General features: G+C 45.5%; 1 protein-coding gene across 14 annotated transcripts in view; it reads left to right on the top strand.

The window, feature by feature from the left end:
• The window catches only part of Nedd4l (NEDD4 like E3 ubiquitin protein ligase), a 300,850-nt gene extending 284,635 nt beyond the window's left edge, over positions 1–16,215 (top strand). For 13 of the 14 annotated variants that reach the window (XM_078029961.1, XM_078029962.1, XM_078029963.1 and 10 more), the window contains 7 exons: positions 3,539–3,612; positions 5,674–5,734; positions 7,299–7,358; positions 8,775–8,882; positions 10,324–10,420; positions 11,141–11,213; positions 15,811–16,215. In XM_078029961.1, the coding sequence (XP_077886087.1) occupies positions 3,539–3,612; positions 5,674–5,734; positions 7,299–7,358; positions 8,775–8,882; positions 10,324–10,420; positions 11,141–11,213; positions 15,811–15,913 (576 nt within the window). In that variant the 3' untranslated portion in view covers positions 15,914–16,215. Of the gene's footprint in view, positions 1–3,538; positions 3,613–5,673; positions 5,735–6,586; positions 6,753–7,298; positions 7,359–8,774; positions 8,883–10,323; positions 10,421–11,140; positions 11,214–15,810 lie in introns of those variants that run through there. The other variant, XR_013429542.1, reaches the window with a different exon arrangement.
• The last annotated feature ends 213 nt before the right edge of the window (positions 16,216–16,428 follow it).

The raw sequence follows: 16,428 nt of genomic DNA, 5'->3' as shown, positions 1-16,428 counted from the left end.
CAGGAGGTGACACAGAGACCTCAGTGTCTGTCAGCTGGGGGAGCATAGGGAGGGTGAGGTAGGCCTGGCCAGGGATGGCAGGGCAGGGCTGTGGGCTCTGACTGCCCCCGAGGCTGCAACCTGCGGGGCTGTACACAGAAGCAGGGAGCCAAGTCTAGCACTCAGCACCCAGGGATGGAATCTTAGAAGCACTCAGACTTCACTCTGCCCAAGTCCAACAAGCTCAATAGGATCCAAACTGTCAGCTAAGGGGGTGTCTACTTCTATGAGGGTCACACGTCATCTTGTTGTTTCCTCTGATCTTTTATATTTTTTGTGGTGCTGGGGATCAAATTCAGGCTTGCATCTGCTAGGCAAGTACTCTACCATACATCCCCAACCCTTTTTATATATATTTTTTTATTTTTACTTTTATTTTGAAACATAGACTCACCAAGTTGCCTAGGCTGGCCTCAAACTTGTGACCCTTCTGCCTCCGCCAGCCAGGTAGCTGGGGTTATAGGTGTGCACCATCAGGCTTGGTTCTTCTAGTCTTTATGAGGAAGAGAGAAATTTATGATCAGGCCACTAAACTTAAAAAAAAAAAAAAAAAATAGGAGTTTTTCTACAAGCACTTATTGAGCGCCTCCTACATGCCAGGCATCGTGTTAGTGTCCTTTGTCTTATGTTCTTCAGGACTTCAGATCCAAGAGACTGACAATGCTGGCCCAGAACGCTAGTGTCAGGGTGGAAGTGTGTATTTAAGAGAGTGGGGAAATGGACGAGGTCAGCAGGAATTGGCCCCACAGGGGAAGGAATGAAGACCCAGGAAGGGTCGGGAGTCGGCACCACTGATGATTTGAACTGAGAAGCCTGCACAGGGACCTGGGGGCCTCGCTCCAGGATAGTGCCTTAGGGTGCAGACCAGCAAACCACCCTTCCCAGGCCCACCCGTGAACACCCTTCGCCACCAGCAGAATCGGCTCTGCCACTGAATGGGCACCACCGACTATTGCCACGTTATTTAGCATCAATAGTCTTGGTTTTCTTTTTTCTTTCACAATTTTATTAGTTTGATCAAAAAAAAAGCTTATAAAAATAAAGTCTGTATAATAAAAATATCTAAAATTTATATAAATTATCTCCAATATCTCAAGAAAAATCATGGTGAAAATTTTGATTTGTATCTTCTAAAGTTATTCTCTGTAAGCACACAGATGAGTTTTGTTTCTGTTCATTTTTATGGAAGTGAAATTGTATCGTGCCCATAGTGTTTAACATAGTGTATCACAGATAACTTTCCATGTCAGTAAATATTAATCTATGTCATGTTAAGGGCTACACTTTCCTTTTTTTTTTTTTTTTTTTTTAGATGTACCATACATTTTTAACCATGTCCTGTTGGAAGGCATTTAGCCTTCATCAGTATTTACTATATGAACATATAATCCTGGGATAATCATGCAAGCTATGTAATCTTGAAATGTACATTTATATTCTTGATTAATTTCTCCTTTGATATAAATTCCAAAAAACACACATTAGGAAAAAAAATTACATAAATACATACACACACATAAATCTTGATGCCTACTGCCAAATTACCTCACAAAAGAATTGGACCAATTGGACTTTGCCAGCATTTAGGGAGAACCGTGTCCCCACACTCGGTAGCTCAGGCTCCTCCTAGGGATGTAACTTCGTTGGTCAGTTTTCAGCATGTGAGTTCCTTTTTGGCTTGGGCTAAGGGGCAGTCAAATGTGAGACAAAGGGTTTGACCTCAGTGAGTTGCCTGCAGTGAGCTGGGAGAAGAGGTGCACGTTCCTGAGTCATGCAGGAGGCAGCAGAGAGGTGCCCCATGTCTGTGGCTGACCCTCTCATTCGGTGGCACCCTGGAATTCACAACTCCAGAGGCCCCCTGGGGGCCCCTGTAAGCAGAGCAAGGGAAGGTTGAGTCCTGGAAGGAGTGTTAGCCCAGGGATTGTGGGTGTTATTTACGCTCCCTGCCTAGACTGTTCCAGAGCTGGGGAAGAGTCTGTCTCGGGAGAGCTGAGCTGCCCTGAAGGCCTGCCCTGTATCAAGTGGTGGGCTTGGATTATTAACCTGTTAGTGGTGTAGGTCAGGTAGAAAACCTCCGTTCCTGAAGGGAACAGCAGGCAACCTTAGAAGAGGACTAAATGGAGGAAAAAGAAAAATCAATGACACTAAAAACGAGTACAGAAGGTATAAATGAACACTGTCCACAGATCTCAAAAAAAAAAAAAAATCTGGAAATGTTTTCCAGGAAATACGCCTACACCATTGTCCAGGTGAGAAATGGTGTCCTCCACAGGGCAGGAGCTGGAGGAAGGCAGCAGGAAAGGGAGGTGGAGCCATTGGAAGGGTTTGAGGAAAATGAACAGAGTTAGAATCTGCATCAGGCCAAAAGTTGAATTCACTATAGAAAATGGAATTCAGTCATGTGATGGAAAAGTGAGATCCCTTCCCAGAGGAAGAGGGAAAGGAAAAAAATACAATGATGGATGCGATTGATGATGCCACCCCCGTGTGAACAGGAGTGAAAATTGAGACAAAAGACTGGGACACAAGACTGGGTGTGCAGGGCAGGGTGGGAAGACGGCTGGAGCAAAGGTCCATGTACACACCGGAGTCCTGTCCCTCTTATGGCTAGAACTCGGATACCTGCTGTGGAAAGCTTCCTGCAGGCTTGATGACTCTGTAATACAGCTGGGTGGGTGGAGGAGGAGACTCCAAGAGATCCCCCGGAAATATCCTTGTGGCTGTCTTTTAGCAGGAGAGTTGGTGGGGGTAAGTTTTTTCCCACCTCCTTTGTTTGAAAATTCCTCCAGTGAGAATGAACATTTTATTTTTAAATGAAAGGCGTCTCCCTCTCCTCTCTTGTGCTAGGTCTTGCATCATATGTACTGAGATAAAGCCAGGGCTGGGTCAACACCGATTAGAAACGGGATGGCTTGATGTCAACAGCTTTGTTCCCTCATCCAGGGTTGCTCTGAGGGAGAGCACCGTAGGGCAGAGAGCAAGAAGTGTCCTAGTGCAAATAACTGTCTGCAGCCTGGCTTTTCAAGCTGCTTTCTTCCCTGTGTTCTTATTTTAAAGTCCCTGTCTTTTGCCTCTTTGCAATAAATTCCATGCATCCTTTTTTTTTATGCAATAAATTCCATGCATCCTTTTTTCTTATAAAATTTAATTTCTAGACACGGAATGCATTAGAATTTGGATCTCTGGTTTTGATACATGCGCTCTGTCCTTTTTTCTTTTCAACATAATTAATTTCTCAATGAATAGCAGATGAACAATGTTGCTCTTCTCCATTGTTGCTAATGTATGAAAGATAATTAAAACCATAAAATAATTTGCCATCAATGATAACGTCTTTAATTGTGTAACGTCTCAGCAGTTTCAAAGCCTCATTAGACATTCTCATACACACAGAGCCCATTTTTGGGGAAATATTTTTTAATTTTTTTCTTTTATAGCAAAATATTATTTAATACACAAAATAACTTCATTATGGTGATCATTCTTTCTTTGATTACAGACATACCAAGTGGATTTGAAGCCCAATGGGTCCGAGATAATGGTAACAAATGAAAACAAAAGGGAATATATTGAGTACGTATACATATATTTACAAATATTTCTGGTAATAAATTGAAGAACATAGTTGGTTGACATCCCCTGCCAAAGCAGCTCATGTGTGTTCAATTGGTCTTTAGTCACTTTGCACGATATGAGCTCCTTTTGACCTGGGCGGGTTGAATGTGGGATGTTGAATATGGAAAGGAGATTTTTGTCTTGTGACTTCAGTGAGCTCTGCTATCAAGGAGAGAGCAGGGAGAAAGGGTGTAATTGTTGAGAGATACGACAAATATCTTTTTTTTTTTTTTTTGGAGTATATGGGTATCATCTAAAATTTAGAATTGCAACAGTGGAACCCAGTGGCAGGAACTAATTAGGTAAAATAAGCAACTACCAGAGATAAAATATTTTCTCTCTTGGTTTCTTTTTTAAAATGAAAACTTAGGAAAATAATTAGAATGGATTAGGAAGAATTTCACATGCATAAGCATAATGAAATGCTTCTAATATTTGTAATATTCTTAACCTAGTCTCTCTGATTTGGTAGAATAATGTTAAATTCTCTTGGAAGTCCAGCTCTTAAGCAGTCCTAGGTCATTTGTACGAGGCAGAAGGTCTTTTGGTTGGGTATGTTACATTGTCATTTTGGGTATCGCTGTGTGGTTCAAACACACCATTCTGGGTTTTTCCAAGGATCTCCAGGCTGCCAGGTGCAGGGATGAGGTCAGTGCAGCAGCATTTGGTTCTGGGGCCCTAGTTTCCACCATCTGTGGGTCACAGCAGTGGCCTGAGTTTGTTTTGTGTATAGCACTCCTGTGTTTCAACAAGCCGGTGCCCTTCATTCTTCTCACCTGAAGTTGATCAAGGGGCTTGCATTGAAACCATGGTCTGAGGGTCTCAGCATCTTTAACTATGATCTGCAAAGAAAACCTGTGCTTCCTGATTAGGAAGAAATAGTGCTGCAGTCTCTACTAGGAAACCCAGAGAAGAGAGCCATCCCACAACAGGCTTCTCTACTCTCAAGTTGAAACCTTGTTCTGCTTAATAAACTAGATGCCACAGCTCTTCCCTGTCCCCATTAATTGGCATACTTGTTCTGATCTTAGACAGTTTTAGCGGGTAACACCATTGTCTTTCTTGGGAAAGTACAGATGGTGAATAGTTTTTTAAAAATGCTCCAGCCCAGGACACTAAGACCTGAAGTTTGAGGGGAGTGACGTGTGTGTGTGTGTGTGTGTGTGTGTGTGTGTGTGTGTGTGTGTGTGTGTGTGTGTGTGTAGTGCATCACTCTTTGCAGATAATTATCCTGGGGTTCAAATGTGGTGAGAGCCAGGGCTCGGCCAGGGTTTCAGCTAGCTTCACTGGGAAAAAAAAAAAAAAAAAAGTACGATGGAAATCTGTAACTGCTCCCTGGCCCTGCTCTCTGGGCTGATGACTGGCTGCAGCCCAGTTTTATAAGCAGTGACTGAGCATGGGATATGCAGGCTGCTCCTCAGCGGCCATTGCTGTGTGTTACCAGCCCTGTGTGAGGACAAAATGTCTTTAATGAAATCCAGAGTGGATTTGCTTTGTGATCAGTTCTGCCCAGACCACTGTCACAGGGAAAATGGTTTAAATAAATTTCAGTTACTTTAAGTCTTCCAGTTCGTCCTCCAAATTTTGGCATTAGAGGATTGGTGCACATGATAATGTACTCCCTCTACAAAAAGCACATCTATATGTATGCACGTGGGTGTGTGGATGTGTGTGTATGGTACACACATACCTATGTGCTTGTCCCTCATGATCTTTTCTCCCTTCTTCACATATCGGTGACATTTGATTTGATCAAGTAAGGTTGGGTGGGGGTGGGGGCGGGGGCGGCTATGCTTTGGAAATCCTCAGTGGGATCTTATATTCCTCATGAGTGTCTCAGTGCTTCTTGAACAGATTCCTGAATCAACAGTGGGTGCACAACAGCAGACCCCTTTTGCCCCACTGTTAGAGGGGTTTCTGTCCCTTTCCCTGCCTAAGGAGCAACAGTCCCCATTGTAAAACAGCAGCGAGCCCTGGCCATGAGGGAGGTGGCTGAGCGTGTGCCCTTTTCTTCTGCAGCTTAGTCATCCAGTGGAGATTTGTGAACAGGGTCCAGAAGCAAATGAACGCCTTCTTGGAGGTGAGTGCTCCTCACGTCCTGATTGAGGGAGGTTGGCGGGGCTCCTGCAGGTGTGCTGGAGCTGACCATGCGCTGAGTCACTGGGAGGGTGGGGACACCCCAAGGAAGACCACCCTGCCCACCCCACACCTTGCCCAGTCTCCAGGATGAGGGTCTTCAGTAGTGTGGCGCCATTTTTTTTTTAAGTGTTCTCTTGCTTTGCTTCTCTGATTTTCCAATTTGCTTTAACGGATTCAAGAAGACTTTTTACACCCTTGAGCTAGAGCCATCATCTAGAAGTGTCAGGCGGCACCCACAAGGAGTCTACCTACTACTGTGATGCCATAGTCTAAGTAGCTTGAGGACTTGGGCTGAACATGTGCAGGGCGGTTTCCCCATCAAGCCATTCCTTCCTGGGACATTGTGTTCCCCTTCGTTGGCTGTGCCCTTCTTTATGCCCGTCTTAAAATTCCTCGGGGATGCCCTCCTGTTCAGGGACACGGATGGCACATTTTTGTCAGTGGGGTCTTACCTGGTACCTGTGCCCACTTCTACCCTGGGAAGGAAGGAAGCAGGCACCTGCCAGATCCCAGTGCTCAATGCTGGGGTTGTCACCAGGCCCCTTCTGAAGATCCCCTAGCAGAGGCCGAGGGGTTCCTGTCTGTAAGAGATGTTTCATGTTGACCAAAAGTGAAATCCTTTTTTAAATCTGAGTGTTAGTTGTTTAAAAGACAGTAGAAGAGGGCTGAGGTTGTGGCTCAGTGGCAGAGCACTTGCCTCACACATGTGGGCTCAATCCTCAGCACCACATGAAAATAAATAAACAAAATAAAGTATTGTATCCATGCAAAACTAAAAGATATTTTTTTTTAGTAAAAAGACAATAGAAGAAAGCTCCAGCCGCACATAATTTCCAGGAACAGATGCGGCTCTCTTGGTGGCAGAGCTCTTCAGCCAACCCTAGCTCAGTACCTGCTCAGGAGTAAGGAAGTCCTCACGGGGCAGGACACAAAACTTCAGGTCTCAAGGGACATAAAATGTGAGGACAGTCTTGACAGGGGCACATTTCAGACTTTATTTAAATAAGAAACCCCAGGACACAGATTCCCAGGCCCCACCACATGGTCTACCCTCTGGGAGCCCAACTTCCTCCCAGCAGAGAGGCTGGTGTTGCCTCACGCCACTGCTCAGAGGTGGGGGTGTGCTTAGTCTCTATGCCTTCACGTTATTTTTAAATGTGTTTCTTGTGTGTCCATGGCTTGTACTCCCTGGCTCACAATGGCTGTGTCATAAATGGCTTTTGCAGTTCACCTGCCTGCAGTGTCCCATGCCATCATAGGGTTTTAAATATTAACTACCAGAACCTTCTAGACTCCGTGACTTGGGGAAAAAATTTTGTGTTGTGACTTTGCAGTTTGTATGGGAACTATGGTTAACTAGATACTGTCACTGACGTAAGAAACATCAATAAGGAATGAGTTTTACTTAAGCAACCAAAAAGAGCTTATGTTTTCTGTAAAACGGGTCTTTTTCGAGGAAAAAAAAAGGTGTTTAGGGTGATTTTCTTTTCTTTTTTTCCTTTCAGGGTTTCACAGAATTGCTTCCCATCGATTTGATTAAAATTTTTGATGAAAATGAGCTGGAGGTTTGTATTACAAACATTCTATGTAAAATAATTTTTAAATATCATCTCTCATTACAAATGATATTTTGCTATTCTCTAATCTGTCATGACCTACCGAGGAAGTTGAGATGAATTCTATTTTGCGCTTCATTATCTGATGCGGGACTAATGGATAGAAAAAGTCATCAACCATAGCGCCCATGCCCATGAGCGGGCAGTTGTGGAACGTCCCCACTGAGCTGGCTTGGGTTCGTGGCACCAGGAGAGAGAAACTGGTTTATAGCAGCACCCTGCTTTCAAGGCCAGGCTGGTCCGGCATCCCGCCTGCCTCCCCATCTCCACCATGGTAATAAATGGGGAACTTGAGCACAGACTGGGCTGTGAGCATCTCCTGGAGATTGTAGAACAGAAATCTCCTTGAACTTGACATAATTTATGTGGACTAAGGAAAAACGGCAATGGTATTTTGATGAGTGTCCCTCTTAGCTTCTTGCTGTTGGTGTAGGTGAAAGAGGGCAACTTGAAAACCCGAGGAATATCTTGCCCTTTGTTGTTGAGAGAAACGGGAGGAGGGAAGGCGGTTGTGTCTGTTGCCAAGCGGGTGATGGCACTGGGCCATTGTCCAGGACGTATCAATGGACTGGCTTTCTGTACTTCTACCTTAAAAGTGAAGACCTCAAGATTAATGGTGTCATAGACACCATGCCCTGTGAGCCTGGAATTGTGCAGGTGGAGTCTCTGAGGCAGGGAGAAGTGAGTCACCTCACAGGTGGACCCAGCAAGGTGTGAGCCCAGTCAGGCCTAGGAACTCAGTTTTCAGGCTTTGGGTGAAGATCTCTGTTTTATTCTAGTCCTTCTGCAGGAAGAATCATATTCATTAGTCTCTGATAAACCTTTCCTGGAGAGATACATGATAAGCAAAGCAAACCTTAGACAGCCTGCCTCATTACACGTCTGTGCTCCATGGGCCTCTGGATGGGTGAGGCCAATCGACCTCACCTGATTTAATCAATCCGAGGAAGATGAGTTCTTGCTGTCATCCATACTAATTTGGGGGTGGGTAAGGAGAGTTTCACGTATTCAGACGAATAACCTCTCCAGGAGACAGCCAGGAAATGTGCCTATGCTAACAGGGTGGTTAAACATCCTTGTGCTTGAGTGTGGGGGAGGAGGAAGGTGACTGATGTGGTGTCCTTAATTCCTGCGTGAAATGCCATGGCCTTGTGTGAGGGTTGGAATCAAATCACCCTCATTATCTGTGCTGTCTCTGTGACCCAGCGTGGTAGGGAAAGTTTGGAACACGAATCTGCATTCATTGGTTTTCATGAATCACTAACATACTCGCTTTTTACAGCGACAAAAGGGTAATTTTCTAGTGTAAGATGTGTTCAGCTTTCATGTCCTGCCTTCCTTACATCGGGTCAATTTCCTTAACAGTTGCTCATGTGCGGCCTCGGTGACGTCGATGTGAACGACTGGAGACAGCATTCTATTTACAAGAATGGCTACTGCCCAAACCACCCTGTCATTCAGTGGTTCTGGAAGGTAAGCCCAGTGGGCCCAGGCCCTGCTCCACCGAGTTGGGGCAGAGGGCTCACCAGTGGGCTCTCTCATCTGGCCTGACTTTACGACTGGTGCTGGAGGCTAGGGTCTGCTTGGACTTGGACCATTAGGGAGGGAAGAGCCCTGTCTAGAATTTCTGTAATGCACAGCATGAGATTTGAATCCTCATGAAAGGCCACTGTCCTTCCTTGACCACCTGTTAAAGCAACCTTGAGGAATCCATTGAGTAAGATGATTCTGAAAAGGAGTTCAGTGGTCTCCAGAGTACTGTGAAACTAGGCCTCAGAAGTGGAAACCCGAATGAGCTTTCTCAGGGTATAAACTCAATGTCAGGGCTGACTTGTCCAAGATGCCATTTTTCTGTGAAGAAACCGTTTTCTCAGTTTTGTTTTTTTTTTAAACTAGTTCCAATTTGGATCTTTACATCTCTCAACCAAAAATGCAAATGAAAATTGATTTACTATCTTAGGGCCAACGTTTGCAACCTGTTCGGCTCAAGAAGGAAGTGAAATAGAAATGGGTTTGTTCAGACAGATGGAAAACTAACTTTAAAAAAAAAAACCCACCCCCCCACCAAAAAAAAGACTGATTAAATTTAAAGAGATTATAATTTCTAAAGTTTAAAAAAATTAGAAATGATTTGTCATTATTTCTATCAGTAGTTATTTCTGTTATTCATTAGAAATTATTTTATTATTTTTCAAGTACCAGCAGAAGTATGGGGAGAAGATAAAACAATCTTCCAATCCTAGATTGTCTCAGTCACCTATGACTTCTGTTTTTTTAGTTATACATGGATATGGTATCTTTATTTTGTTTGTTTTTTATGTGGTGCTGAGGATCGAACCTAGTGCCTCACATGTGCAAGGCAAGCGCTCTGCCACTGAGCCACCACCCAGCCCTCATATGTTTTTTTAATAGCAGTTCAAGCAACATCCAGATATGTAACATCACACAGATGGCTTTAGAGGCCTATTTTGGCCTCTGTTTTTCCTTCTTTTCATAAAATGTTATCTTTGGGGAATTTGCAGTCTGCAATCCTATCTCCTCACCTGGGTTCCCCTTGTGTGGACCATTCTGGAACACTATATATTTATAATTGGCCTTGAGGGAGCTGGCAAGCCTCAAACTCAGAAACCTGAGCTGGATGCCATCAAAGAGTTTGCTTTTTATATCATTTATTTTGGCCTCTTGGCAGAAGAAGAAAGGCCTGGTGATCAGTCACTAAGATTAGAGAGGCTGGAATTGTGGCAGCCATTTAAAAAATAAAAATAAAATAAAAATACCGACTCTGTTTTCAGGGTCAACTGTCTAGGTCTTCTTCCATGGCAATATAAATAAGATTAAATTTGCCTGCCCGCATTCCAGCAGCATGTGCTGCATGTCACATGGGGACATGATGACCTTCTGCCTCTGTTCATAGGCTGTGCTTCTGATGGATGCAGAGAAGCGGATCCGGTTACTGCAGTTTGTCACAGGGACATCCCGAGTACCCATGAATGGATTTGCCGAACTTTATGGTGAGCACCATGCACAGATCCAGTTCTCCTGTGGGGTTCTAGCCCCGAGTCTCCTGTGGGCCAGGACACTCTGCCCCCCACCCCCCGAGGCCTCTGCCAAGGCTAGGAAGCCCTGTCAGGTCTGCATGCTCATAAGGGTTTCATAGGGTCCTTCGTAGACACAGACAGGTGCTTCTACCTCAGGAAAGGGACAGTTTGCGAAGAGAACCATAGTTTTCTCTTTTCCTTTTTTTTCTTTTTTTCTACTTTAGTTTTTTTAGTATATCTTTAAAAACAAAGTTTCCCCTACCCACCCATGTGGTTCCGGAATCACCAGGTGATCCTCTCAAGGACGCCTCGCCTCCAGGGGGCAAAATTCCTCAGTGCTCACTTTAAAGAAATCACTCTTCCTACTGCATGTTGAAGCTCACATTCATTCATTTCCCCAAAAGCAGCTGTAGATCTACCTGCTGGGCCCAGTGCAGGGGCTGCTATGCCACTTGCACCTGGGGCAGTTCCATCTGGCAGGTGCAGCTGAGTCTGTGCCATGAACTTGTGCCACTCCCAATGCTCCCAGCATTTAGTACTGTGCCCCTGCAAAAGGTGGTCTCACAGGAGTCACCCCAAGCCCTGCCCCAGCAGTGGCCACTGTCCTCCCGCCTTCCCTCTTCTCTGAGTGTCCCTGCGGCTCTGTCCTGCTGCCACAGGCCCTGCTGACATGTCTTGTTCTTTCCTGTCCAGGTTCCAATGGTCCTCAGCTGTTTACAATAGAGCAATGGGGCAGTCCTGAAAAGCTGCCCAGAGCTCACACATGGTAAGTGACCCAGTGCTGGAGTGTCAGCCCACAGTGTGCTGCACACTCGGCTGCGTGACGCCAGCCTAGAGGAAGAGTGCTGCACCTCCTACCCAGAAAGAGCTCAGAGCGAAATGTCAGTGTCATGATGAGTACATAAACTGCAGTAAACACCGACAGAACAGGAAGGCAGGGTCGGATTCCGCCCAGAGTGTGTGCACATAAAGGGCCAAGGCCTCCAGGTTCTTAGGACCCCCTCCAGACCCCACCTCCCTGACTATTCCAGGGATCAGAGATTTCACTTTTCACCATTTAGGTGTGTGGCAGCTGTGAGCCTGTCAACAGGGCTGGGTTTTGCTTCTACCTTAAATAGGTCATTCGGAACTTAGGTTAAAATTTCCTAAAGAAGCCTTGATTTCAAAAGGCCTTCTGTTTATGTTAGTAGCCCATGACCCCCCAGAATTGACTGAGATCATGGCTGGAAGAGTATTAAGAGGTCTGTAAGTGAACCTGTAAAACATTGGCTGTGAAAGGTATTTTCCTTCTGTATGGAAAAGAATGGTTTTTCCGTTCATAGCATTCATATGACTCTGAATGAAGTGAGTGTGGTCACTGCCTGTCAGGCCTTTTTGAAGCAAGCCGAGTCCAGCCTAAAAGTGGTGAATATCCAGAACAGTCATTGTTCTGGTTCTCAGCCTTTGTTCTGGGGAAACATGTTTTGATAGTCTAGAGTTTTTATTCCTAACAGTATCAGAGTCCAGGGTAGCACTCTGGATTCTGACAGCCTTGGTTTGGAAGGCAGCCCTACAGAGCCAATCCTCAGGAACTGCAGAACTCCCAGTCTAAAGCACCAGTAAGGGTGAATATTATAAATTAGTAAATTACTGGGCAGAAACATCGTCCATGGATCAGGCAATTTTCCTCTTGATGACAACCTCATGATACACTGTGATCATTCCCCAAGGTGTTAGGAATACACAGTCCATAGATGCCCAAATCACAGGATTTGAACTCAGGTCTGCTACAAATAGCCAGCTCCCTTCACTACACCATATCCACTGCTGTGGTTACAGCCCTTGTCCTGTTCAGTCCCTGCCCCTCGTGACCCCGTGGTCAGGTACCTGACTGTCGAACTTCTTTTCAATTTCGGAGCCACGATTCAACCCGCTGACCTTAGCTGTGCAGTGGAACCACAAAGAAGGATAAACACCGATGCCAAGCTTCTGCTTGCAGAGAATAGGACCTGGTTGGTGTGGCATGTGGCCTAGGCAATGGGACTTTAAGGAAAAAATATTTTTAAAGGTAGACTTAGGAAGGGCAAAGGTTACCTAGGAGGAAGAGAGCCCAACTGCCTCTTCCCAAAGCTGATTTTTCTGGTCTCTGTCATGAAAGTAAAGCCAGCAAACAGCTCTTCCTGCTGGCCCTCACCAGGCCAGGGAGGACGAGGGGCTGGCTCCAGGTAGGACTGCGGTACTCTGTCTGAATGGCTTCCCTCCGGCCAGGCCCCGGTGGTGGGAATGGAACTCAATGGCCACTTCTTAGTGGTTCCGCTGTGACATTCGCCATGAACATGTTTCATTTCTTCCATGTTCCATGAGAACATAAAATGCACAGACTGCAAACAGAAAATCTGATTCAGCAGAGTGAGCAGAGCTGACAGAGCTGGCCCTCTGAAGGGTCCTCGGGTGCCCCTCTCAGGTGTCTGACATTCGTGGGGCTTCAGTTCATTGTTCTGTGCGAGTCGCTCCTCAGAGGTTTAAAATGACTCTTTAATAGGAATCACAGACACCCCTGCTCTATCCGTGATCTCATTGGTTCACACACCCTTGCCTGCTACAGCCTGCTGAGGACAGGGACTGACTCCTGTCACCCAGCTCCCTCGTGGCAGACCAAGCCAAGTCTTCAACAGTAACTGGCACCTAGCACCTTCCAGGCATTGTCCCAGACACCGGATCTGACTGACCCTCATAACTGTCACAGTTCAAAGACTTGGGTCATGGGGACCCATTCTTACAGAGAAGAAAACTGAGGCTTAGACCTCAGCAGCATGATAGACCTCAGCTCTTAATCCTCCTCTCTCCATATATCAGTATTTCTTAAACTCGAATCCCATATAGGCCTCTTTTAAAAGGAAAAAATCTTCACGGATTCTCGAGAGTGGGTCTTCAGACCCTATGGGAATGGCAGACCCTGGACCACGAGCCTCCGGTGTGAAAGAGCCACGTTCTGTGGAAAGCACTTTCTGGTGCCTTTGAGAAGTGCCATTTAGGAAGTACAGAGTTGCACTCTCGATGTTTACCAGCTGCTGTGAAATCTGAGTGGGGCTCGTAAACATCTTAGGGTTAGTGGAGCCCAGCATGGAGGTGCGTTTGTTTCTGCTGCTGATGATCAGTGGTTAGCTTTTTTTTTTATTGTTGGTTGTTCAAAACATTACATCTAATTTGATATATTTTACAGTTTGATTCAAAAGGGTTATGAACTCCCATTTTTACCCCGTATACAGATTGCTGAATCACATCAGTTACATCAATTACATTTCCATTGATTTACATATTGCCATTCTAGTGTCTGATGAATTCTGCTCTCTATCCTATTCTCTACTATCCCCCCTCCCCTCCCCTCCTCTTCTCTCTCAACCCCCTCTACTGTAAAACACTTCTTTCACTTGTATTATTCTTTCCTTACCCCTCACTTCCTCTTGTATGTAATTTTGTATAACCCTGAGGATCACCATCCCTTTCCATGCAGTTTCCCTTCTCTCTCCCTTTCCCTCCCCCCTCTCATCCCTATTAATGTTGATCTTCTTCTCCTGCTCTTCGTCCCTACTCTGTCCTTAGTTACTCCCCTTATATCAAAGAAGTCATTTGGCATTTGTTTTTTAAGGATTGGCTAGCTTCACTTAGCATAATCTGCTCTAATGCCATCCATTTCCCTCCGAATTCTATGATTTTGTCGTTTCTTAATGCAGAGTAATACTCCATTGTGTATAAATGCCACATTATACACATTTATACACAACAAGTGTTGGCGAGGATGTGGGGAAAAGGGTACACTGGTTCATTGTTGGTGGGACTGCAAATTGGTGCAGCCAATTTGGAAAGCAGTATGGAGATTTCTTGGAAAGCTGGGAATGGAACCACCATTTGACCCAGCTATTCCCCTTCTCGGTCTATTCCCCAAAGACCTAATAAGAGCATGCTACAGGGACACTGCTACATCGATGTTCATAGCAGCACAATTCACGATAGCAAGATTGTGGAACCAACCTAGATGCCCTTCAATAGATGAATGGATAAAAAAAAAATGTGTCATTTATACACAGTGGTTAGCTTTTAAAACATGCAAAGCGGCTCTGTTCATATTTGGAGTCAGGTCAGCATGGGGTGGGGGCAGCTTTAAGCACAGACGGTGTGGACCCTCACAGTAGAGGCAGCCATGTGTGGGTCAAGGGCTGCGCTTCAGAGCCAGCCTGCGGCAGGTTACCTCACCTCCCTGTGCCTCAAGTTCCTCCTCTGTAAAGCAGGGGAGAAGCACCACCTTCCTTAACGGGGGAGGGGGGGGGAGGTGCCAGGGCTCAGTGCACAGCACTGAAACAGGCTGACTCCACGAATGTTAGCCCTCCTCGAAAGATCATGAGCCGCTGCCAGGGTGTGTGGCCACGTTCAGGACAGATTCACATCGGCAGTCCCGACAGACACTGATTCTGCAGACATTCAGTAAATATTGAATGAATAGCAACACGGATCACCATCTACTGAGTGAACCATGACACTGGTCACACTTGCTGCCCTCCAGGCCCACCTGAAGTGTGTTCAGATCTGACCCTCTCAACACCCAGTGAGCCATTTCCCCTTTTCACAGATGAGCAGACAGATCCAAAGAAGTAAGGTGATTTGCCAGAGGTCACATGGCTAGCAAGTGGTCAAGCCAGAATTTGAACTCAGTTCTGTAAACAAGTAGACAGTAATGCCTGCAGGGGCCATCCACATGTCTGAAGACTTCATTCTCACCAGGGTGGTTTGCAGCGCCCCCAACTGAAGCCACCTGATGTGTAGGGGCTGTCCTAAAGAGTACAGCTCTTTTCTCCAAACCTCACTGGCTTGTCTGCCTTTGGTTAGCAGAGGTAGCCTGTCATTGGCGTTCTGGAGCCCAAGTAGCCTGGCCTCTGCTTTGGGGTTCCCAGCTTTCCTAGGAGTAGGACCCACAGCACCTTGGCTGTGCCTCACTGCTTCAGGACACATCTGCAGATTGGAGGTCACTCTGCCCACCTTGAAGGCTTGTGATGAAAGTCAAGGAGTCTGTACATAGACCTGCACTTGGCTCAGGCCTAGTGGAGAATAAGTGATAGCATTGGAAATGGGCACAGCCTAGCTGCATCCGCAGCCCTGGAGCATGGACTACTAGAAAAGTGTTTTTCTCCTTGGTAATTACATAGCTTGTTTGGTTTGGGCAGTTTGATAGCTGGAATTTATTTATTTCGTACTCAGAATTGGGCCTAAAACCTTTTCATTCCCTTGTGCAAACACCAATTGCCCCGTTAGCCAAATCTAGGAAGTGCTGTTGGAACTACAGGGTGATAATGGTGGCCTTCTACCTACACTGTTTGTTCGTTTTGCAGCTTTAATCGCCTTGACTTACCTCCATATGAAACCTTTGAAGATTTACGAGAGAAGCTTCTCATGGCCGTGGAAAACGCACAGGGATTTGAAGGGGTGGATTAAGGCCTTCTGACTCGGCTGTCCATCAAGCAAGTTCCCCTTGCACTTTTGCATTTGCCTAACAGACTTTGCAGAGCAGGGGGGAGAGACCACTGCACGTGCTGTCTGAGCCCGGCCTCCACCCGGGCCCTGCCCGAGTTCAGATGCGGGAACCCAGTCCCAGCTTGAGTTCCCACCTCTTCCACCACAAATCCTCAACTGGTTGATGTGTACACTAATTACATTTCAGGAGGACTTGTTCTATTTATGTTGTGCCTCTGCAGGCAAAGCCCTTAATAAATATTTTGCATACTTTCTAATGACAATGAATGGAATTAATCACTCCACAGGTATAGTATTACAACTCATGTTTACTTTTTAAAATGATTTAGACCGATTTTCAGATTTTATTTCATTACAATTAAAGATGTCTCATGCACTTGGAAAGTGAGCATATTTTTTTTGTATTTGAATTTCATACCAAGCTTAATGTTAATGACATTTTTATTTTTGAAGTACTTTGACACCCCCCACCCTCT

Source organism: Ictidomys tridecemlineatus, chromosome 13, assembly GCF_052094955.1.
Source record: "Ictidomys tridecemlineatus isolate mIctTri1 chromosome 13, mIctTri1.hap1, whole genome shotgun sequence".
Taxonomy (NCBI): Eukaryota; Metazoa; Chordata; class Mammalia; order Rodentia; family Sciuridae; genus Ictidomys; species Ictidomys tridecemlineatus.
This window is presented reverse-complemented; position numbering and strand designations above follow the sequence as displayed.